Source organism: Marmota flaviventris, chromosome X (assembly GCF_047511675.1).
Source record: "Marmota flaviventris isolate mMarFla1 chromosome X, mMarFla1.hap1, whole genome shotgun sequence".
NCBI lineage: Eukaryota > Metazoa > Chordata > Mammalia > Rodentia > Sciuridae > Marmota > Marmota flaviventris.
In genome coordinates this window covers 46,819,606-46,845,088 of record NC_092518.1, presented here as the reverse complement: position 1 = coordinate 46,845,088, position 25,483 = coordinate 46,819,606, and the positions used below count along the sequence as shown (strand labels likewise).

Genomic DNA, 25,483 nt, shown 5'->3' with positions numbered 1-25,483 from the left:
AGAAGGATCCTTCTCTAAAATATATAAACATAGATAAAACAAAAAGCTGGTTCTTTGAAAAAAATGAATAAAACTGATAAACACTTAGCCAACCTAATGTGCTGCTGAGAAGAATGTGTATTCAGTCATTGATGGATGAAATATTCTATATATATCTATTAAGTCTAAATTATTGATTGCTTTCATTAGTTCTATAGATTCTTTATTTAGCTTTTGTTTGGAGGATCTATCTAGTGATAAGAGGGGCATGTTAAACTCACCCAGTATTATTGTGTTGTCTATTTGATTATTGAAATTGAGAAGGGTTTCTTTGATGTACATAGGTGGTCCACTGTTTGGGGCATAAATATATATGACTGTTATGTCTTATTGATGTATAAGTCCCTTAAGCAGTATGAACTGACCTTCTTGAGGATCTCTAACTCTTTGTGTATTTTCTCTCTGATTTCATTTCTTATATTATCTTTCACCTCATATATCAGTTTAACCATGAGTTTTCTGAATTCTGTCTCTGACATTTCCTCTACTATGATGTCAGTAGAGTCTACTATTGAGGTAGTCTGGGTCATTTGGGGTGGGTTTTTTCCCTTGTTTTTTCATATTGTTTTTGTGTCTACCCATCTATCTGGATAGATCTGATGCTGTAGAGTTTCTACCTTATGGGTTAATAGTGTCACTCTATGTTACTAGTACCTCACAGATTGGGGAGGGGAGCCCAATGATAGAAAAAAATGTATGCAAACAATAGATAGTAGTATACTATGTACTTAGTTCCTACTTTGATATTTAGTATTAATTGGTACAATATGTAGGGATAGTGGGATCAGCAATCTCCATCAGTAAAAACAGTACATAATCAGGTATTATATCTGGCTTAAAATCAAACAATAGATGTTGTCTATGCCTTCTACTATATTAATTTTTGCTGTGACACTGGTGGTAGGGGTAGATGTTATATACCTCAATTGGTATTAAGAAGTGTCAAGGGTGTTCACAATTTCAAAAGGCTGAATAGGGCAGATGCAGTGGTAACTTAGGATATGTTGTTAGTTTGAAAGGGGATGAAAAAATAGAGCTGGGCACGGTGGAGCACACCTATAATCCCAGTGGCTTGGAAGCCTGAGGCAGGAGAACTGTGAGTTCAAAGCCAGCCTCAGCAAAAGTGAAGCACTAAGCAACTCAGTGAGACCTTGTCTTTGAATAAAATACAAAATAGAGCTGGGAATGTGGTTCAGTGGTTGAGTGGCTCTGAGTTCAATCCCTGGTACAAAAAAAAAAAAAAAAGAGAGAGAGAAAAAGAGGATGGAAAAAAATAGAATATAAAGGAGGAGAGGGAGAATGGAATTTTGGTGTCAGGAACAGAGAAATGAGAAGGAGACAAGAGAGATAGAGTAGTGATAAAGATGATACAAAACAAAATCAAAATAATCTAATCATAAACCCTAACCCTCAAAATAAAAATAATGGGAAATAACACCTTCAGAAACAAAGCAAAACCAAAAAAAGTACAACAAAAAAAGAAGGAAAGAAAAATAAAAAGAAAAACAAGGCTAGAAATGAGGAGAGAGAAACAAATATGAATATGTGTGGGAATCCTTGAGTCAGTGCACATTCAAATAAAACAAAAATCCAATATGGAAACCCAAAATCAAAAAACAAAAGAGAACTACTGCCACAACAAACAAGCCACAGCAACAACAATGACGACACAATAAATGTTAAGAAATTAAGGAGTATTATCCACTAGTGTGGACAAAATTGTCAGTGATTGTAAGTGTTCACTGACTGTGCCCACTTGGTTTTCATTTCATTTCTTCTTGATATATGATCTAAGCTTGTGCGTATGGGACATAGGTTGTGTGTCCTTTTAATTGTGTTGTTCACTGTGTTGAAGATTGGGGTTTAACACTTCCTAATTTCCCTTCTTGGGAGATTAGTGTGGGCAGGTCTGGGGTGCGGGCCTGGAGGCAATGTGGCCTTCTGGGGAAGCTGGGTTGCAGGCAGGTGGAAAAGCAGCTGGCCACCTCTGGGTGTAAGTAGATCAGGGCCATGTGCTAGATCCTGGGATCTAGTGGGAGGCTGTATACAAGACTGGGCCAGTCTGGCTCTAAAGCAGCTTGCAGGGGCCCGGACACTGGTCCCAGCTGTTCTGTGCCAGAATCTGTGGGCCAGATTCAAAGCTGTATGCTAGCCTGGGTGGGTCTGGCAGTGAAGCAGAGGCCTGAAATACAGAGCTATGGGCCAGTGTCTACACTGTGGACCTAGTCGCAGAAGGATGGGTTGTGGCTGGGCCAGGGAGGGGGTTGGGAGACTGGGGACTGGGTCACTGAAGGGAACTGTTGAGTGCCAGACTGGCTTCTGCTCTGGCAGATCCCAGGGACTGGTAGATACCAGACTGGGGAAGGAGTAGGGGACTAGGTTGGTGCAGTGACCTAGTGAGTGGGCCCCAGGAATTCAGTGGGTGCCAGATATGCTGGTAGGGTGAGCTGAGAGCAAAATGCCCTCACATCTTCTTCCAACCTTCAGACCCACTATAGCTGGACCATCAGTCCCCACAAGCAGTAGGACTCACAGAACTGGGAAAGCCCAGCTCTCACCATGCCTCTCTAACCTGTGTTCCCCTGGGGGAAACGCTCCCAGTTTCTGACTTTCCACAGGTTTGCTAAGCTCAGACAGGCCCACACAGACCTAGCTGTTCCAGTTTCTCTAGGCTCCACCAACTGCAGTCCCAAGATGGCTTCTTGTTTGTTCTTTAAAATGACCAAAACATGGGGACATATCCCTCTGTAAATAAAGAATACTGCCTGTTTCTTTTAATGACACTTCAGCTCATTGGGGCACTGTTTCTAAGCCACATTATTTGTGTCCATTTTAGTGATGGCAACTGGTCCCCTAATCACTATGAAAGGGCTCTTGTAGCATAAAATGGACAGTTGTCCCACTCAGTTTCTTAATTCTTGTTCCATTAGATAGCAGTTCAAATAGCTTATATTTTATCAATATGAAGGCTAGCTATAATGAGGGCAATTGTAAAGGAGATCACATGATCTATTAATCTAATTTGTTTAAGCCAAACATTATTAAGTGCTGGGATCTCTATGACAGCTTTGACCAGTTTTTCTAGCAAGTCTGAGGTACAAGTTCTGCAGGATTAAGGACACAGGGAGTATCTGAGTGTACTAAAGCCCTAGAAACACTCTCCCTGGAATTAGAAAGAATAGAGACAATTAGAACTTTTCACTTTCGTGGTCTATACCAGGTTTAATTCTTGCCATTACCCATAGAGAGTAATATCAGTACAACATCTAACTTATGAGGATCATCATGTCAGTCCATTTCAGCACAAGGATGAGTCAAGTTTTTTGTAATGTTAAATTACATCTTAGGGGTATTTTTCATTAGTTTTTATTGATTTTATTTTTTTAATACATGACAGCAGAATGCATTACAATTCTTATTACACATATAGAGCACAATTTTTCATTATGAAAACTACGTATACTTTACTGGGCTACTGAATTTTAAAAAATAAAAAAAAATCATACTCTCAAAAGACATTTGTCACGAAGAGTCTCACTGACAGATTTGGACACATGTCTGACTTGGAGACAGAATGTATTCAATTGCACAAGATTCCTCATATTATTACTTTCATGTGAATTTGACACCAAACTTGAAAAGAATAAAACAAACATTTTATTAAAGCCCTTTTGAAATTGTACTAGTGCAGCGAAATTGCAAATAAACAATGGCCCATAAGCCTGTCATTAAAATATAGACAGAAACCTCAAGACCTTTTTCATGTGTATGTGATTGCTTTTATAAACACGTTTTAAGTTGGAACAAAGGACTAGACTACTACTTCACCAAGTTGGAGGCTGTCCTCGCTGCTGTAAGCTGTAGAAGTGAGCCTCCTTCAAGATCTGATTGATTTGGCAGTAATGACCTTGGGACAGCATATTTTCCTCATGGAAGAACTGACGGGTGTTCAAGTTGTATTCAGCAATAATCTGGTTTAAGCTGCTTTCTGGTCCACCTGCTTTCACTGGGCTATGAATGCTGCTGATGTTCCTTTCAATAACACTGCTTGAAGACTACAGATAGAAAGGCAGAAATAGGTTACCATTATGCCACAGTCACATTTTTCATATTCAGTTTGGAGAGTAGCAGTATCAAAGTCCATACAAGACTTAAAGGTTTAGAAAGTAAAGTCCCTGAAGGTAGTTAATTCCACCCTCACATCAACTCTATAAATGAAGCTAGGATTAACAACCACTATTTTACAGATGAGGAAACAGATCCCTGATTTGCCCAAGTCCCATAGCTAGGAAATGTCAGGGTGAGGACAACATAGGCCTTCTAATTCCAAATCCTTCCATATATCCTCAGCTCCTGCTTATACCACTCATTCCAAACATCAGATAAGTACTTTCTCCTCCTCTAAGAGAAATACCAATTGATGTTACAGAATTTATGAGAAATTAAGATCATAAAAAGTAAGACAGACTGTGGGTATAAGTTAAGATGAAGCAAATAAATTGTTGTATACATATATTCACTCACATATATGCATCCATATATACATGCAAATATGTGATGATTCTGTACAAATCTCCTGATGGTGAACATATACAGTCCTCCTTTATCAAATCAAGGTCCACATGTGTGCTGACAGGCAGTGGACATAGTTTTTTTTTAAATGAAATTTAGGTTTACAGTTGGCCTTTGTGATGCTCAGCATTCATCAGTCTTCTATCTGTGGATTTGGTCCAGTTTGTATGTCTCTTTTCTCTTAAGATTGTTTTTCATAACTTGGCATGGTGGCACATGCCTGCAATCCAAGCAGCATGGAAGGCTGAGGTAGGAGGATAGCAAGCTCAAAGCTAGCTTCAGCAACTTATCAAGACCCTTAGCAACTTCATGAGACACTGTTGCAAAATAAAACAATAAAAATAAAAAGATTGGGAATTTGGTACACTGGTTCAGCACCCTGGGTTTAACTGCTACTCAAAAATAAATAAATAAATAGAAAGAAAGAAATATTGTTTTTCATTGAAATAACATCACTCACAGTCTTTATCATCTCACAGAAGCCACTCAGGGATCCCTGAACCCAGTCATATTCAAGATTTTCTTGCCTTACAATGTTAGGGTTCTCAAAGGAGGAATTCATGGCAAGACACCTTATCTAGAGTTAACATTTCACAGTGTTAGTGTTGTATTTCTCACAAGGCCATCTTTTCTAAAAGCAACAGTAATATGACTTATACCAAGAATCATCATGAGCCAGGTCATTTAGAGCTACACATTTTTTTTATAGTTGTCAATGGACCTTTAATTAATTAATTAATTTATATGAGGCTTCAAGAATTGAACCCAGTGCCACACATATTAAGCATCAGCAGAGATGCTTTGAGTCCAGCAGAGATTTGCCATATTCTATTTGGGATAAGTAGCTGAGCTACAACACCAGCCCTAGAGATCCTGATCTAAAGTTATACACTACATTGCCCAGAAAATTTGGTGGGCAACCTACATTGCTCTTCATGCAATTATATTCCTATGTTAAAAGAACTATCTATGAAAGGGAAAAGAGGAGCAAATGAAGCCACATGTAAAAGTCATCAGCAAGGGCCATCAAATAGACATGAGGACTAGATAGCAAAACAATTGCAAAAAAATTAACCAATTATTTTGCTAGCCCTGAATGTAAAAATCTGGAACTCCATTGTCATATGATTTAGTTATGAATTTTCATAAATTAAGTAACTAATGTATTGGATAAATAACCCACCGCATGCATCTGGTTTCCTCTCAGTTGGCTTTCTGCACTGCTTTTGCTTTCAAGTACTGTCTGAAAAATAATAATGACAAATCATTTCCAGTGAATCCAATATTTATCTAACATTACAAACACATCCACTTTACAGTGTCATTAGGATGATGCTATGGTGAGAAACGGAATAATACACTTAAATTCATAGGGATAATGGAATCCTTTAGAATCATTGTGAAGAAAAACTGGATCTATCCAATATCTGTGCAATTTAAATAGTTTTATTTTTACTTTATTTGTGTAGAGACACAACTAAAACTGTTCATTGTGTGCTGCTGGGTAAACGCTCTAACACTGAGCTACATCCCCAGTTCACATCAAAAAAATTCTAATAACTGAAAATAAGAATCAACTAAAGATTTAAAAACAGCACGGTAGTCAAAGTGAACTGTAACTATCACACAATAAAACCTTCAGAGCCATTAAAAATGATAGTTTAGTTGCATTTTGCTAATACAGGAAGATGACCCTAACATCACTTGGGAAGATGGAAATCAGTACATGTAGTTTCTCATGTGGTTTTAAAACATTTTTAAAACATTTCTGCTGATTGGGCATGGTGGCTCATACCTGAAATACTAAAAGCTCAGTCTGAGGTAGGAGTATCACAAGTTCAAACCCAGCCTCAGTAATGTAGTGAGACCCTATCTCAAAATATAATAATAATAATAATAATAATAATAATAATAATAATAATAATAATGAAAAGCCTTGGGGGTGTGACTCAGTGGCCCTGCAGTTCAAACCACAAAACAAAAAAAAATATGATGAATATGTATAAATGTCAAAAACAGCAATACAGATAAAGATTTCAAATACTCTTTAGTTTTATTTTTGGGGTATCTTCACATTCTAACTCATGTACAACAAATCTATTACTTTCGGGAATAATAAGATTTTATTCATAAGTAAACTACAATATGCTACTATAAAACCAAGGAAAATCTGCTTTAGAATTCAGTCACTTCTGAAATCCATGCCAAGAGTTATAATGAACTGTTATGCTATAAATGGGATTTTTAGGAAGAAGGTTTATTCTTCTTTAAACTACTAAAGAACGTCTAAAGCTCATATACAATAACATCACCTAGTCCAAGAGTGCAATCTATGTAATAAACATAGCCCATACCAGATAATCTGTGCTTTGTTGCACTTCACCTTTGTGAATGTTCTTCCTGAGAGATATCCAGCTGCATGAATTGTTTTATTCTCAGATTCACTGGAAGAAAATTTTTGCTCCTTAACAGTATATGGTTTTAACTGTCACAACTTCAGTCTTTATTAAGAATCATTTAACCTTGCTAAGCTTGATTTAAGAAAGGAAACATTTTTTTTAACCAGGATGAATGAGATACTAAAGGCTTCATGATGGAGAAAGACTCATAAAATAGGAATCCTTCTCATACTTCTCTTAAGTGCTCATAGAAACTTCTCATCAGAATGCCTATCCGACTGGACAGCTACAAAGATCACTGCTTTTTTCTCTGATTTTAAATATACACTTAATGCTTATCTCTGTGCCAGGCAAATATAGTATAGAAGTCCTCATAAATTCATGTATGTGGCAAAATATTATCACATCCGTGAAGACTCTGAAGGACAGCTCAACAAGCAAAATTCACAAAGGCACATCACAGAAATCCTGGGGCCCAGGTCTGTGTGCAAAGTCGGGATTTTAGGTGTATTTGGGCCGTAATGAAATCTCCATGTTTACCCCATCAGCAGAGATGCTTTGAGTCCAGCAGAGATTTGCCATATTCTATTTGGGATAAGTAGCAGAATCACATGTGGGGCTTTTTGTCAGTTGGACTCACAGTTACGTGTCAGGGCCCCACTTCTGAAAGGCTCTTGAGTAGGTAAAATTTGTTATGACTCCAACCATTGTCTGAACAGGTACTTGCATATCTATGTGCAAGGATGAACTTTGCCAGGACTATGTAGGGATTCAATAGGTAGTTCCTGAGCCAAATCAAGGAGAATGCTTAAAAAACGACAGCACTGTGTTTATTTCCAATGAGGGGAATGCAGCAAAGAATGCTGACTAGAGAAAGGGGAGGTTTCTTAAAATGAAAGGCACATGAACTAGGCCTTGCAGGGTGGAGAGAATATTAATAGGCAGAGTGTGACCAATGGGGAGAAGAAGAAGACCACACGTTGGGTGAACAGTCCTTGAGGAGACAAAGTTAATACCATGTTGTGGCCAGTGCCTTCCAGAGAAGAGAGACTGGGAGACAAAATATGCAAGAAGAAGATATGGCTAGGTCATCAGGGTCCTTGGATGCCATGCTAAGAAGTCTGCAGGGACAGCTATTTGCCATTCAGAGACCAGCTCAGATCAACATTGAGAAGACAGTGAAATAAGAGGAAGTGAATGCAGATTTCAGCTTGGAATAAAGGTGAAAGAAGAGACACAAGGTTAGCTTGAAAGTGGAGTGAGCACATTAGCAGGTTAGTGGGACAAATTCAAATTCAAACTCTTCAATTCCAGCACTGTTCAAGTTTTACAAAATCACTAAAACCATCCCTCAACTGTATTTTCACTTTTTCCAAGGAGAAATCAAGAATTGACTTCTATTTAATAACATATGTTTTGCTTGAAAATGTATTTTCCATCTAAAAATAAGAGCAGTAAAATTATTATTTCTTGTTTATATATGTGGAATAAATATCTAGGACCTAATTCCTACTGATTGTGTTTTAACAAACTCTGTTTTTCCTTTCCATAGTCCTGTAGGATACTGATAATCATGCTGAAAGTCTGGGGCTCAGAAGTCTCTGAATTCAAGGAACACTATTTTTAAAATAGTTTCTTGGAATAATATTCTTCTCGTTACAGAGATCAAACTGAATCATTTAGTTTAGGAAATGAATGAAATGGAGAGAGGTTATCTGACTATATTTCCTACCTCTGTATTCTGAAAATCCTGAAAGAGAAAGTTTCTCTTAGTCCTTTTGAAATGGGAGCAGTGGTGATTGTCTTCTAAGTTGCTATCTCTTCTCCTTTTCCTGCAAATAGATTGCAAAGAATTGATCTTTCGATACCTAAATTGTAAGCCTATGCCAATACATATTTTTGATTTCTTGTCTAAGAAATTATGTCTGCATCTGCTGCTCAAATATATTTACAGTTGTAGGTACATTCACAAGCACTCAGGAAAATTACAAACAGGAACTCTCTGTATAGTGATGCTCTAAGTTTATTTTCCCCAGAGAGCTTCAGAAGTCACTGACACTTGCAAATGAACACATTTTTATGGCCAAGTTTTCAAAATTTATCTAAACATGTTCATTGTCTTCATTCCCTGAAATTACAGTTCCAGGTTATGTAATTTTAACTCCCTCCTTATGATAACTTTTAAGACTTTTGAAGCTTCCAGTGTCTATTTGCTCTTAAAGCCCTTATAGAGTGGTATAGAGACACTGAAGAGACATTCCTTGTGTGTTGTTAGAACATTACTGTTGGCTCTGTCAGTGAGTATTATGACATAGAGTTGATTTCAATTGATTGTCTCCATGAGATTGTGGCTGATGACATCCTTAAAATATTCTTCTCTCAACAATGTTTGTAATAATGTTAAGATTACATCTTCAGCCCCCAATCCCCTGATATCAAGTAATCAGATTGTGGTGTTTTACATTATGATTCTTGTAGACACCCTGTAACCAGACATTATTCTCATCCATTTTGCTAGAGATCACTTCTACATGTATGGCACTTCTAAGGATATAGCACAATGTAGTAATTTTATGATTTCTTTTCTCTCTGATCTTCCTGTCTATGAGATTGTACACAAAGGTAATCTTAGAGATCATGTAGATCAGCAGATTTTAAATTCTTTTCTAAAGTAAAACAAACAAAAACCTCTTTTATACAAAATAATATAATTCCCCTATATTTTAATAAAAGGGGAAGATCTTTTGTTGAGAACAGGGGTTCTTTAACCACACCCTTCCCTGGATCTGCTTCCCTGTGCCAACCACTAGTTTGGCCTGACTTCTCTTCTAAAAATTGAGGAAATGTCATACCTAGAAAATTAAAGTGACTAGATATTTAAATAAGTAAATCTGGTAGAGTTGAGACTAAAAGGGAAGTTCTCTTGAGACCTAGATCTCTGTGGTCAATATTTAAATAGTAAATATGCTGTATTGTTACTATAACCTCACAAAGATTACTACATAATAAAGAGTTTTGAACCTGAAAAGGCCAGGGCTATGTCCTGAATCTGTTAAGAACTAGCTAAATGTCCCTCAGTAATTGAAGTGGCAAAGCTATTATAGGAAGAGAAAATTTGTGAAGAACTGGATATCCAATCAAAGAATGTCTTTATCCAAAATAAGTTGTCAATATAAATAAATGACTTCAGATTTTTTGTGTGTGCTATGCTGCTTAAAAGGAAATTTTCTTCTGTAGGAAATATGTCCACACATGTGCAGTATGCCAAAGGAGCAGTAGAAATATTATCTGGACTATATCACTCCTTGGTATTTATCCTAAAGAATTAAAGTCATCATACTACAGTGATACATGCATGCCCTGTTTATAGCAGCACAATTCACAATAGCCAAATTATGGAACCAGCCTAGGTGTCCATCAATGGATGAGTGGATAAAAAAATGTTGTCTATACACATATTGGAGCTGTAAGGAAAAAATGAAATTATGTTGTTTGCAGGAAAATAGATGTAATTAGAGACATTTTGTTAAGCAAAATAGGCCAAACTCTAAAGGTCATGGGTCATATATTTTCTTTCATGTGTAAGCAAGAGAGGAAGAAGGAAGAGAAAGGTGAAGGTGCTGGGGTCTTATAAAAACCAATGGAGATCAGTAGAGGAAAGGGACCAAAGAGTGGGTGGGATACAGGAAGGGAAGAGAGAAGTTTTAGCCAAGTTACATTATTTTATTGTGTGCATGTATTAAAGTGTAACCAAAAATTCCATCATTATGTATAACTATAATGCACTGATAAATAATGTGGAAAGACGGAAAAATAAAAATATTAGCTGGACTTGGGGAAAGAAAGAACATTATCATTAAGACCAGGTCACTTCAAACATACTGTTTACTGTCAAGTGACTTGTGTTCTTACTTGCAATATCATTTTGGTATCTGGGCCCCTAAATTCTTATTAACATATTCTTTTTTCACCCCCTCCCTGCACCTGACCAAAATCAATAATCCAATGCATCAGGCTAACTATAGTTTTTCAATACTAGATCAAATCACCTTGAGATGCTTTTCAAAATCTCAGTTCTAAGAATTGACTATTATCCAGGATAGGGTTCTTGCAGGAATATAGTCAATCAAAACATGGAATAACAATAAAAGTGTTCCTATATATATCAAGGGAATTCTGCAGTACCTTATTTACTAAAACCTCACAAAGATTACTATCGGATGAAAAAAACAAACAAACAAAAAAAAAAACTTTGATCCTGAAAAAACCAGGACTATGTCCTGAGTCTGTTACCAGCCAAATAAATGACTTTCCATAAGTGAATTGAGAAGCCTGAAGCCAGTAAAAATTTTCAAGAAATGTGGTTGACATAGGCAAATGCTGACTACAAAATACTTAAGTGAAAAAAATAATCAGGCAGAAAACTATTGTTTGTATCATAATCCAATGTTATGAAAACACTGATTTTATATATATGTGTGTGTATATATAATATATGCATTCATATACATATAAAAATGACTGGAAATGCAAATATTATTTTACTCCACAATACTTATTCAGTGCTCAGTACATTCAAGGTGCTTTTCCAGGTGCTAAGGATAGAACCGAATCATCCACCACAGTTCCTGCCCTCTTAAGGGTGAATGGTGATGCTGTCTTTGGATCATGGGTTACTGTATTTTGACCTAGAGTCTTACTGAAACTTTCAACATTTTACAAAATATTTTACTTTTTAAACAACAACAACAACACAAAAAACTAAAAATATAAAATGATTTTTCAAAAATGGAAAAATTAATTTTAAAAGCAGGATGTTTAGGTAAGATGCAGTATGAACCTCATTTTTAAAAATCTTATTAATAAAGTCCAGGGAAACATCCCAATCTATTAAAGGTTAACTCTGCATGATGGATGCATTGGATTATTGATTTGGGTCATGTAAGCAGGGCTGGGGGTGGGGGTGGGGCCGAGGCAGTGAAATAAGGATATAGTAAATAAGAATTTAGAGGCACAGTCACCAAAACTATATAAAACTGGCTTTCTTCATTATACATTATTTGTCTTCAACAGTGAGAATGAATGATTATCATCAAGGATGAATATACTTATAACGCCAGGGCCAGTTGGGGAAAGGAAACAACTAGACCTTTCAGAGATGCCAAAATAAAAGGTATCTAGGCAGCCTCACAGGAGAATTGAAAATTTGAAAAACAAAAAGGTTTTGTTTCCTGATGGTGAATTTTCGCAAGGGCCCTCCCATAAGAGAGCAATCCAGCCCCAAAACCCGGTTGGCCTGGACACCGGAAGAACCGGCCTTTCTCCAGGAAAAAGTTCTGAGCCGCTTTTTCTAACGCGAGGGGCGGGCCACCAGGCGGGCCACGAGGCGGGCAGGCCACTACATAGCGCAGCACTGCCATCTGCAGGTCAGGGAGACAGAACGACACCAACCCAGGAAGAAAATCCATCTTTTCTGATGATTTTCGGTCGAAAACTCGGAGATCTAGGCTAAGGAAGCCAAGAAGAATGAGCTGGTACCAGCCAGAATGGCTCCAGCAAAGAGTACTGGCTCAGCAGCCTCCCCAAGTCAGGCCTTCGGAATCCTAACAGTAACTGGAAGTTCCTGTGTCATCTAAAGCATACAGACCAGTGGGCGGGGCTTGCCTAGGATTGGCTAGATCTGGGCCTACCCATGTGGGCACCCTGTGAGGTTGCTGTCAGTCTCCCTCTGGGGAACACACGAACTGTCCTTCCCAATTCTGATGTTATTCAGCTAAGGGATGGGACTGATGATGTCCAGGACTTGCTGACCCCATTCTCCACATTCAAGACCTGCACCAGTTGGGTCATTCTCCTCCCACTCACCTAGCCTTTGAATGCACTTCTCACATGTCACACTCACTGTCTTCTACTCAGTCCTCACCCCTCTGATCCTTCGTTGCGACATCAGCGCCCACAAGGCTGAACAGGCCACAGCCCAGAGCTTCTCTGTCCTCAGGGATATTCTCTGCCCTCCTAGGTTTCCCTACCCATGGTCATGCACTAGACGTCATCAGGGGAATCTAGGCCTGTCCATGATATCCATTTCTCACATTCCCTCCTCTGATCACGCACAGAACTACCTCCTGTTCTTCCAGCTCCCTCTCTAATGCCCCCTTATGGACAACCTTCTTTTTTTTTTTTTTTTTTTATTAGTTGCTCAAGACAATACAATGATCTTGTCATATCATATATTGCCATTCACCAAGCCCGTCCTTACCCAGCTTACCCAGCTTACCCAGAGCAATTAATTCTCACCTTAATACACATCCCTTCTGCTCCTTTTTCCCTCCTTCCTAATCTCTTGGTAACATCCCTAAATGGACAAACTTTCTGAATATTCCACATCTCTATTCCCTATTTTTTTTTGTTCTAAATAGTTATATATGACAGTAGAATACATTTTGACATATCATACATAAATGGAGGATAACTTCTCATTCTTCTGATTGTACGTGATGTAGATATACACAGGTCATGTAATCAAATGCATATAGGGTCATAATGTCCAATTCATTCTACTATCCTTCCTTACCCCCATGCCCCTCCCCTCTCTTCACTCCCCTCTATCTAATCCAAAGTACCTCTATTCATCCATAGTGCCCCCCTTATCGTAAATTAGCATTCACAAATTAGAGAAAACATTAGGCCTTTGGTTCTTTGGGATTGGCTTGTTTTTCTTAGATATTCTCCAGCTCCATCCATTTGCCAGCAAATGCCATAACTTCATTCTTCTTTAAAGCTAATTAATATTCCGCTGTGTATATATACCACATTTTCTTTATGCATTCATCTGTTGAAGAACACATAGGTTGATTTCACAGTTTAGCTATTGTGAATTGAGCTGCTGTAAACATAGATGTGGCTGTATCACTGTAGTATGTTTGCAAATCACATACAAAAACATTAAAAAGATAGTGCACCATGATCAAGTGGGGTTCATCCCAGGGATGCAAAGTTGGCTCAACATACAGAAATCATTAAACATAATTCATCACATCAATAGATTTAAAGATAAGAATCATATGATCCTCTCAATAGATGCAGAAAAAGCATTTAACAAAATATAGCACACCTTTGTGTTCAAAACACTAGAGAAACTAGAGATAGTAGGAATATACCTCAACATTGTAAAAGCTATATATGCTAAACTCAAGGCCAACATCATTCTAAATGGGGAAAAATTGGAAGCATTCCCTCTAAAAACTGGAACAAGACAAGGATGCCCTCTTTCACCACTTCTATTCAACATGGTCTTTGAAACCCTAGCCAGAGCAATTAGAAAGAAGAAAGAAATTAAGGGGATATGAATAGGAAAAGAAGAACTCAAACTATCACTATTTGCTGATGACATGATTATATACTTAGACTATCAAAAAATTCAACTGGAAAGCTTCTAGAACTAATAAATGAATTCAGCAAAGTAGCAGGATATAAAATCAACACCCATAAATCAAATGTGTTCCTGTACAACAGTGATGAATACACTGAAAGAGAAATTAGGAAAACTACCCTATTCACAGTAGCCTCAAAAAATACTTGGGAATCAATCTAACAAAAGAGGTGAATGACCTCTACAATGAAAACTACAGAACACTAAAGAAAGAAATTGAAGAAGATCTTAGAAGACAGAAAGATGTCTCATGCTCTTGGATAGGCAGAATTAACATTGACAAAATGGCCATACTATCAAAAGTATTATACAGATTTAATGAAATTCCTATTAAAATAATCTCTATCGTTTATCTACAGTAATCCCCACAAGCATCAGTACCAAATCTTCTCATGATGTTCATTGGTATTTCCTTGAGAAAACATAAGCAATCAAAGAGGAGTTCATATCACTTCCCTACACTAGATCTGTACTTGTGACCTCTGTTGACCCTGTGGAAGAAGTAAAGTGTGGGGATCCTACCTGATGCCAGGCCCTTGTCAAGGACCAAATTCTGATCAGACTCTGAACTCAACTAGGTCCTGACTGACTTGACTTTCTTTCTTTCTTTTCTTTCCTTCCTTCTTTCTTGGTACTGGAGATTGAACTCAGGGGCACTTCACCACTGAGCCACATCCCCATTCCCTTTTTTAATATTTATTTTTTAGTTGTGGTTGGACACAATATCTTTATTGATTTATTTTTATGTGGTGCTGAAGATTGAACCTAGGGCCCCACACTTGCTAGGTGAGTGCTCTACAGCTGAGCCACAACCCCAGCCCTTCTTTTAATTTTTGATGTTGAGAAGCTGGTCTTGAACTTGTAATCCTCCTGCCTCAGCCTCCCATATTGCTGGGATTATAAGCAGGCACCACGATGCCTAGATTAAGTTCTGACTTGCTGCACCCCTCCCCTGACTCAGGCAATGGCAAGGCCCTACTGAGGTGGATGGCGCAAGGTGTCCATCCTCTGGAGGAGCGCAGTATGTTTCTGGAAATGGGCTGGTTTGTTTTTGTATTCCTTTAATAAGTATAGTTGCGACTTCTCATATGACCATTAAGTATGAAGGAAAAAACATGACTTTCCCAATTAATGCAACTACTTCTAAAGAATAAATCTGTTTGCTCTAAATGCAACGATTCAGCTGTGGAACATAAATTCTTAATGTTTAATGAAAAACCCCCTGTAGGAAAAACAGTCAAGGAAGTTTTTGAGAAATTAAATTAAAATCTAGAGAAGAAGAATTAATGTTAAGAAGACAGATTAGTGCTTAGTACTGGGCAACTTGTTCGTGTTCCTGTGCACAATGGTTTGGTGCTCTTGCTCTTGTTTGATTAAAATTAGTAGCCTCTCTTTTCAAGTTAACCACTTGCCATAACCGTGGCGCCAATTCTAGTCAGTAAGTCAAGAAAGAATAGTGAAGGTATAGGCCAATAGTCTGGGACATTTCTAACTATTATTAAAAGCTAACTAAGCAGAAACAGCTCAAAGCAAAACGCGAACTGAAAGGAAAAAGTCTTGCTTATGCCTAAGCCAAGTTACATTCTTCTTATCTAATTGTAGCTACGTAATATTTTGTTTCTTTGAATAATGATTCCTGTTTTGTAACCACAAAGTACTGTGAGCCTGCCAAAATGAAATGTATATATGATTAACTTCACAAGTAAAGATTGGGATTCAGCACCTTCACTTTTGTGTCTGTGTTGTTTCTCCACCCCCTTTCACCGACTCCTCACCATCCATTGTCTCCTGAGACCCCCTGTTGGAGCTGGACTCCGACACTGACTCTTGAGCTTCTGTGTTGGTTTTTGAATTGTCTAATTTTATCAAGAATCATGAAAAGTCATTTTAGCCAGAATTGCTTATCCTTGATATCTGATCACCCTCAATATCTAATCAGGTTTCTCATTGTCAACCATCATCCAGGTGACATCTGATCACTCTGGCCTATCTTCAATAAGAATCTTGTTAGGTTGGTTTAGCCAGAATTTGCCTTACACTGATATTTCCTCTTAGTAATTTTTCATCCATTGACACCCTCCCACACTCTGTTCCTTGGCAATAAATTTCTATTTTTCCTTGTTATAGATGGAGTTGACCCCAATTACTCTCTCCTACTACAAAATGTCATTGTAGTAGTCCCTACACCTATTCCAATGGTTCAGAATTAAGTTGTGCCCTACCATTCTTTAACAAATGTCAAGAGTAAATTGTTTTTAATAGTCATGGTGTCTACAACTCATATACAATAAAATTCATAATTGGACCCCTGGACTTGTCACCCAGGACCCAAGTGAGAAACTTTGAAGCCTGACTTCACTCCTGAGTGACTGATTAGGAATCTGTTAGTGAGTCAGACTCCTAAACATTGCTCTTGGTAAACATCGGTTGAAGCTGGCAAGAACAGATTTTGATTCTTAAGATTCTGAGTATACTCTGCAGCTGAGTAAGGAGCCCAGGTTTCTTCATTTGAAAGGCACCTACTGGGCTGGAAGTCCTTCTTCCTGACTGTTTGCAGTGGGTTGGAAAACTCTTCCTGACTCTTTTGTTTCAAATAGGGAGCTACTTCCTGATTTTTGGTCTGGAAAATTTTTCCTGGCTTTTTATGAGGCTCCTCTTTCTATTTGATATTGTTTCTCCCATGCTGAGAAGTTCCTTATTGAATTCCTGCTGACTTATCTGTTCCTATTTATTTATTTATTGTGCTAGGTATTGAACCCAGGACTTCACACATGCTAGGACAGGCACTTTACCACAGAGCTACATCTCCATCCCTGTTAACTTCCTTCTTGATGGCATGTTTTGTTGAGGATAAGTTTGAACTTCAATGGCCTCTTTGGGAAACAAGAGCTCCCCAAACTGGCTTCTTTAAGAATCTCCCTTCCCATCATCTCTGCTCCTCCCTCCTCTTATTACATTAAATCCTCTCTTAAACTTCCTTGAATCTTTTGATATGTGCCCCTTCAAACTCCTACCTCCTCCATCCCTCCGTTTATTCCCGCCAGGCTTTTCCCTTCCCAATTCTTCCCCTTAGCTTTCTATAGGCATTTGAACTTTACACACCCTCTCTCCCCAACTGAGGTCTCTCAAGGGTCTCAGAGTACCATAAAAGCAACTGCCTGAGGCTGAAAAGGCAAAAGACTATTTGAAAATAGATACAATGTTTTATCTGGTCATATCAATTTTGGAGACATCCAGAAAACTTCATAATGCCACCCCAGTCTCTCCCATAACTGTAGTTCACAGCCTCCATAAGATTGTATGTCAGAACAAAAGAAAATATTAAAATTCTCCACAAATATTTATAACAAAAAAATTTAGCCCTTATAGAACTGGCAACCTCCACTTGTCCAATATTTTTTTAGAAACACAATTCAGATAAAATATAAATAAACCTCAAACCTGTTAGAATGGCTACTATCAAAAAGATAGATGACAACATGGGCTATCAAGGATATTTGTAGCCCTTGCAAACTGTTGGTGAATGTAAATTATTACAAGTATTATAGAAAACAGTATAAAGTTATCTCAAAAATTTAAAAATAGAACTTCCACTTGATCAGGAAATCACACTCTGGATCTATATCCAAAGAATATGAATGAGACATCTGTGCCCTATGTTCGTGGTAGCACTATTCATGATATTTAAAAAATGGAAACAATGTAAGTGTGCATCAACTGATAAAAAAAAGAACTTATAGTGTATATACACAATGGAATACTATTTTGTCATTTATGATGAACATTATGGACAGTATGTTAAGTGAAGTAAACCACACACACACACACACAAAAAACAAATACTACACCATCTCATTCATATGTATAATCTAAAATATTTGAACTCAGAAGACAGTAGCATGGTGGTTACCAGGGGCTTAGGTATGTGCACATTAGGGACACTGGACAAAGAATACAAAATTTCAGTTTTGTATTGTATTATATTTTGTATTTGTATTGTATTTTGTATTGCATTACTTCCTGGGTAGAGGGAATTCAAGAAATCTACTGTATAACATGGTGACTATCATTAATAATGTATGGTATTTTGAAAATCACCAATATTTTAAGTGTTCTTATCACAAAAAATGCTATGGCAATGTATATGTTAAATATCTTGATGAAACATTCTTTAATGTATACATATTTCAAAACATGCTAGAAATAATAAATGTACAATTTTCATCAATTATAAAACAAAAGTAACCATATATATATTTATGCACACACAAACACACATACACATGCACACATATGTACCTAAAATGCAGAGATTAATCTGGTAAGTTTTGTAGTACCATGTTAACCGATTAATGGCTAAAATTTTAGAATAAAGTGTATAAGACCAATTTTTGCATCTATTCTATATATGTATATTTGTATATAAGTATGCTATAAATACATGATATTTCTCTACTTATGGATAGTATTACCAAATTAAATTATCAAACCCCTTAATGTGGTTCTATTCAAATGGTTTAGAGATTAGTGAGTGTTTATATGAGCTAAATAAGCCTAAAACTCCCAGAAATATAGAAACTAAACCAAATGTGTTTCAAGTTCACATATCTTTGAAAATTATGAGTACTTTAACACTGTTGGCTTAATAAAAATAGTTGTGTTTTCAGAATTATCATGATTAATTACAATACAAATGTACATTTTATTATAGTTGGTTTTACTACTCAAAGTTAATAGTCAAACCATAAGAATGGCATCATAATTAAAATAAGTTATACTCTATGTATGTATAATATGTCAAAATACACTTTACTATTAAGTATATCTAAAAATGAACAAATAAAAAAACTGTTCAAAAAAAGTTAACAGGTTAATAGTTAACAGGGAAATAACTTGAGATAATGGCTAACTTGGTGTTATAATTTCTCTGCTTAAAAATTGGTTTCCAAAGTCTTTTAGGTAACTTGTACCCTAAGTACTATGCTAAGTTAAATAAAAGATATTTGTTAAATATATGTCATTCCTAAGGAAGATATATTACTGAAACATTCATTACTAAGCATAAATTTAAGTTTATGCAATTTTGGCTTATTTTTATATGATATAAAATGGCTGCATATCTTTGTGTCTTTTAATAAATATGTTCTCTTTACCACATCAAATAATTTTACTATAAAGAAACATATTTGTCAAAATTTGTGAGATGATATATTCAGAAACTTAATAGTTGGCTATAGAATTCTGGCATTGAGAGATAATTTACAATTTACTTTTCAATTTTCAAATTGAAATTTTGTACAAATCATTAGAAATTATAATTAAGATACATATGTAAACCTACTAGAATCTATAAGGATAAGTAGAAATTATACTGCATGAAAAGTATGTACAGAAAGTAATATGAAATTTTGTTAAGGGTACAAGAGAGTAACTTTTTTCTTGTAATAGAATGACTGTTCCAGAATGAAGAGAAAAAAATGTTAAGACAAAACTTGAATGAATATTTTTAGAAATTCTAGAAAGTTTGGGAAAAGGAATCTTGGAAAACAAATTTTGTGAGTAGTCAAGTGGGCTAAGATTTCAATGGGTTTATTTAAAATTTTATTATAAAAATGAACTTAAACATGAAAGTACACTGATGCAAAACTAGAATGACAAAGTATTCTTGTATTAGTGGCCTATTGTTTTGTTGTTGTTTGTTTCTTGGGTTTTTGTTTGTTTGTGTGAAGCCCTTAGTTCGATCCTCAGCACCACATAAGAAAATAAATAAATAAAATAAAAGTATAAAAAATAGTCTTTCTATGTAGCCCAGGCTCATCTTGAACTCATGAGCTCAATTGATCTTCCCAACTCAGCCTCCCAATTAGCTGGGATTTATAGGCCTTTGCTATCATATTGAGCTTTATAGGCCTATCCATTTTTCTTTTTTATTCAGAGTGATTTTCTTTTTATTTGTTCTTATGAGAGTATTTTGACATGTTATACATACTGTTGTTAATAAGAGATTGTGAGGAGCCATTCTGAATGAACATGCCTTCCAGTCCTGAAGCAGGTGGCTCTGACCAGTTAATACATTTCGTAGTGACTTGGGTGTTGTTCCAGCTCAGATAGCAAGGTGGATCTTCAGGTGTAGGCGTACCTGCTGGGGTTGAGTTACACTCATCTATTCCCTTGTAATCCTATCCCTTCTGTCCTTTATGGGTAAAACTTTCTAAGAACAGTATCCCCCCAAATAGAAGCTCACTTCCAAATGTGCTATCCTTTCTCTCATCAGCCTCTCATTACTTTCTCTTGCTCTCCCTTTTGGGAAGCTTGAGGCTGAGAGCCGGGGAAAGCCATCCTGAAGCTTGTGTAAAGGAATTTGTGTCTGTGTTTTATTTTGTCGCCTCAAATTCACATCAGCTGCCTGTGCTGGACAGGGGTGGCAAGAGATTGTAAAAGGGGTTTCCTAAAAAGTAATCTGCCTGAGAGACCCAGATTCTGTGTCCTATCAGGAAAATTTCCTGTATTTTATGCTAACATTAATCATGTTATTGATTATTTAAGAGAAACTAAGTATTGTTAGTGATATGTGACCTTATTCATCAAGTTAACATCTTTTGATCAACCTCTCCATAGGAGTCAGCTGTTTTTTGTTGCTGTGACCAAAAGACTTGACAACAATTTAAGATGAAAAAAGTTTATTTGGGGCTCGCTGTTTCAGAGGTCTCATCCACTGATGGTGGGTTCTATTGTTCTGGGCCAGAGATGAGGCAGAACATCATGGCAGAGGCTGTGGTAGAGGAAAGCAGCTCAGGACATGGCAATCAGGAAGCCCAAAGAGGCTGGTCCATTCACAGGAACAAAATATGTACCCCAAAGACATGTCCCCAGTGACCTACATCTTTCAGTCACACAGTATTTGGCCTATGATTACCACCCAGTTAAATCCCTTCAACTGGATTAAAGCACTAATTAGGTTAAGGATCTAATGATCTGATCATTTCACTTCTAAATTTTCTTGCATTATCTCACACATGAGCTTTTTGGAGATACCTCATATCTAAACCATAACATCCCCCAAATCAAATCCTAAATGAAATCTTCTTGAACTGAATTGGAGATTTCCCAGAGGTTCCCTGGGCAATCTCAAAGGATTTGTTCTTTTACTCATTAAGAAATAATTAGGTACATATGTTGAATTGTACAAAAAAGCATTAAAGGCATTATAAAATAATAAGAAATTCTTAATTTCCCCTAGGGTATGATTAAAATGTTGTTGCTGGATTTGTATGGGTTCCTAAAAATTTGTCAATACACTTACTTACTAAGGCATGCCCTGATAGGGCTTGGGATAAAACTTAGTAGTAAAGCACTCACCTAGCATGCGTGAGGCCCTGTGTTGGATCCCCAGTAATACAAACAACAAATAAACTTGTTATGATATAAGGCTATGGGTCATAATTCTGGTGTGTGTGTTAGAGAAACAACTAAATTTTTAACCATGGGTATTTTAAAAAATTATTTTTGTGGGGGGCGGGGCGGGGACAGGTGCTGTAGTCCATTACCTGTAAGCCCAGCAGCTTGGGAGGCTGAGGCAGGAAGATCACAAGTTAAAAGTTAGCCTCAGCAATTTAGTGAGACTTTGTCTTTAAAAAGGGGAGGGGTTAAAGATGTGACTCCATGGTTAAGTGCCCCTGGGTTCACTCTCTGGTGCCCAAAACAAAACAAAAACAAAATTTTTTTTTAATTCACAGATAATTATTTTTTTATTCTGATGTTTTCCTGAGAGTCCTTACAAACAAACATGAAACATCACTCCAGGATTGGAAAATTCTAATAGAGTATTCTTATTTTCATGGCAATAAAATTATCTGTACAAACTCAATAAGAATCTGTTCTCCCTGCAAAAGGATATAATTGGAAACATAAATTATATTAGCAAGGCTTTGATTAGAATGCTATATTTGAGAATGATATATAGAATCAGATATGATTAGGTAGTTTAAAGTAACTAGAGTTAAGTTCATGGAGCCAAAGTTCACACAGCCCCTTTGAAAAATTGGTCTTATACCTGGTGTACAGGGTTCTCAAGCTTACGTGAGTAATGAAGGTCACTCTTAGGTCAGTGGCAGCCCCAGAACCTCAAGATATACTGAAAACCATGAGAAAATAATTTGCCCAAATCTATACATACTGAAGACAAAATATAGTGGCAACTGTGTGGCTTGGCTTCCTGCCTTAAGAGATTTTCAAAAATCTACCCTGAGATTTCTTATGAAAACATCCAGGTAAGCAAGCTCAAAATGACAGAAGATGGCGGCGAGGGGAGTGCATTGCCCCCGTGTGCTGCTTCACTGTGTGGGAGTATGACAAGTCAGGACGGCTAAAGGCTATCTTGTTAGGAATTTCCAGCAATAGTGGGGTGCTCCGGAACCTGGAGGAAGGATTTCCATCGCACGAGGATCGGCTACGGGGACTCAAACGCAAGAGGTTTGTCACACGGAGGGTAACACTGCTTATTCAGCAAATCGCCCCGCGGCTAGAGTCTGCAGCGCGCGCTGGGAAACGAGGAGATAGCGACGCAGGGATACAGCGCTGCAGTTTCTGCCAGCCGTGCAAGAACCGTACTCAGGGCTGAATTCTGGGTTCGAGACGGGGGAAGGAAGCGGTCCATCTCGGTTCTCCACACCGGTCAGACCACAGAGGAGGCCAGCAGCCACCATGTTGGAAAGCTGACATCACCATCCCTGTTTTCGACTGACCGCAGCTCATTCAGCCATAGAACAGGTAATTTCAGGCTGCCATTCGCCTGCGGCTTGCAGACAGATTGCTAGGGTTCAGTGCCTGGGTGCTTCTTAGAACCTGATCTTATCGGAGCGAACACCGAGCGCGGGGCGGCCGAGTTCCGGCTCCCGGAACCGCCCTGGCCCAGGGCTGCTGAGCCTGCGGAGGCTGCTTCTTGGACCCTGCTCCTATCAGAGCATACACCAAGCACTAAGCAGCCGAATTCCGGCTCCCGGAACTGAGCCCGCGGGGACTGCTTCTTGGAGCCTACCCTTATAGGAGCTTACACCGAGCACGGAGCAGCTGAGTTCCGGCTCCCAGAACTTCCCTGGCCCGGGGCTAGGAGCCCGCGGAAACTGCTTCTCGGTCCGGGTCCTGCTGAGGGCCGGTCAGGACTCACCCGTTGCTTTGGTTGCCCGGCAAGGGGAACGAAATGCTGCCATTCGCATAGGATACCAACATGGCAGAGATCTGATGTCATCAGAAAGCAGCGGAGGAGAGAACTTCATCAATACAAGCGGCGACAGAAACAGTTGGTCTCCTGGTAGGGGGGGTGAGGCACAGACACCCGAGTCTCCTCAATTTGTCGTCGAGCCAGAGGGGAGGAGCCGGGCCGCCGCCAGCGCCCGGAGCAGGCCCAGCGGCTCGCCAGCGTGGTGACCGCGTGACCCCAATTGGAGAGGGGGCGGAGCGGAGCCGCCACCCGCACCTGCAAAGTGGGCAGACCCGCGACCCAGTGGTACATGGGCGTGGTAGGAGGGGCAGGGCAGAGCTGCCGTTCGCGCTTGCAAGGTAAACAGACCTGTGACAACCTGGAGGGTCAGGCCCAGTGGCCTGCCAGTGTGGTACACACGTCACCCCAACTGGAGTAGGGGCAGAGCAGATCCTTCTCCCACGCCCGGATCAGGCCCTGCCGGTGTGGTGGCCACGTGACCCCAATTGGAGTGGGGGCGGAGCGGAATCGCCACCCGTGCCCGCAGGGTGAGCAGACCTGTGACCAACCTGCAGATCAGGCCCAGGGGTCCGCAGGCGTGGTAGGAGGGGCAGGGCAGATCCGCCGCCCGCGCCTCCAAGGTAGGCAGACCTGCAACAGACCGGCGGATCAGGCCCAGGAGCCTGCCGGCGTGGTACACACACCACCCTAATTGGAGTAGGGGCAGAGCAGAGTCGCCAACATCACCCTGATACCTAAACCAGACAAAGACACTTCAAAGAAAGAAAACTACAGACCAATATCTCTAATGAACCTAGATGCAAAAATCCTCAACAAAATTCTGGTGAATCGGATACAAAAACATATCAAAAAAATTGTGCACCATGATCAAGTAGGATTCATCCCTGGGATGCAAGGCTGGTTCAATATACGGAAATCAATAAATGTTATTCACCACATCAATAGACTTAAAAATAAGAACCATATGATCATCTCAATAGATGCGGAAAAACCATTCGACAAAGTACAGCATCCCTTTATGTTCAAAACTCTAGAAAAACTAGGGATAACAGGAACATACCTCAATATTGTAAAAGCAATCTATGCTAGGCCTCAGGCTAGCATCATTCTGAATGGAGAAAAACTGAAGGCATTCCCTCTAAAATCTGGAACAAGACAGGGATGCCCTCTCTCTCCACTTCTGTTCAACATAGTTCTCGAAACACTGGCCAGAGCAATTAGACAGACGAAAGAAATTAAAGGCATAAAAATAGGAAAAGAAGAACTTAAATTATCACTATTTGCAGATGATATGATTCTATACCTAGCAGACCCAAAAGGCTCTACAAAGAAACTATTAGAGCTAATAAATGAATTCAGCAAAGTGGCAGGATATAAAATCAACACGCATAAATCAAAGGCATTCCTGTATATCAGCGACAAATCCTCTGAAACGGAAATGAGGACAACCACTCCATTCAAAATATCTTCAAAAAAAATAAAATACTTGGGAATCAACCTAACAAAAGAGGTGAAAGACTTATACAATGAAAACTACAGAACCCTAAAGAGAGAAATAGAAGATGATCTTAGAAGATGGAAAAATATACCCTGTTCATGGATAGGCAGAACTAACATCATCAAAATGGCGATATTACCAAAAGTTCTCTATAGGTTTAATGCAATGCCAATCAAAATCCCAACGGCATTTCTTGTAGAAATAGAGAAAGCAATCATGAAATTCATATGGAAAAATAAAAGACCCAGAATAGCAAAAACAATGCTAAGCAGGAAGTGTGAATCAGGCGGTATAGCGATACCAGACTTCAAACTATACTACAG

At 38.4% G+C, this 25,483-nt stretch overlaps 1 protein-coding gene across 1 annotated transcript in view; it reads right to left on the bottom strand.

Annotated features, from left to right (window-relative positions):
• Window positions 1–3,863: 3,863 nt before the first annotated feature.
• The window catches only part of Vcf2 (VCP nuclear cofactor family member 2), a 35,016-nt gene continuing 13,396 nt past the window's right edge, over window positions 3,864–25,483 (bottom strand). The window contains exons 2-5 of the mRNA XM_071606066.1: window positions 12,315–12,518; window positions 8,743–8,842; window positions 5,795–5,854; window positions 3,864–4,094 (exon numbers count right to left, since the gene is read on the bottom strand). Coding sequence (XP_071462167.1) covers window positions 3,864–4,094; window positions 5,795–5,854; window positions 8,743–8,842; window positions 12,315–12,518 — 595 coding nt within the window. The remainder of the gene's footprint in view (window positions 4,095–5,794; window positions 5,855–8,742; window positions 8,843–12,314; window positions 12,519–25,483) is intronic.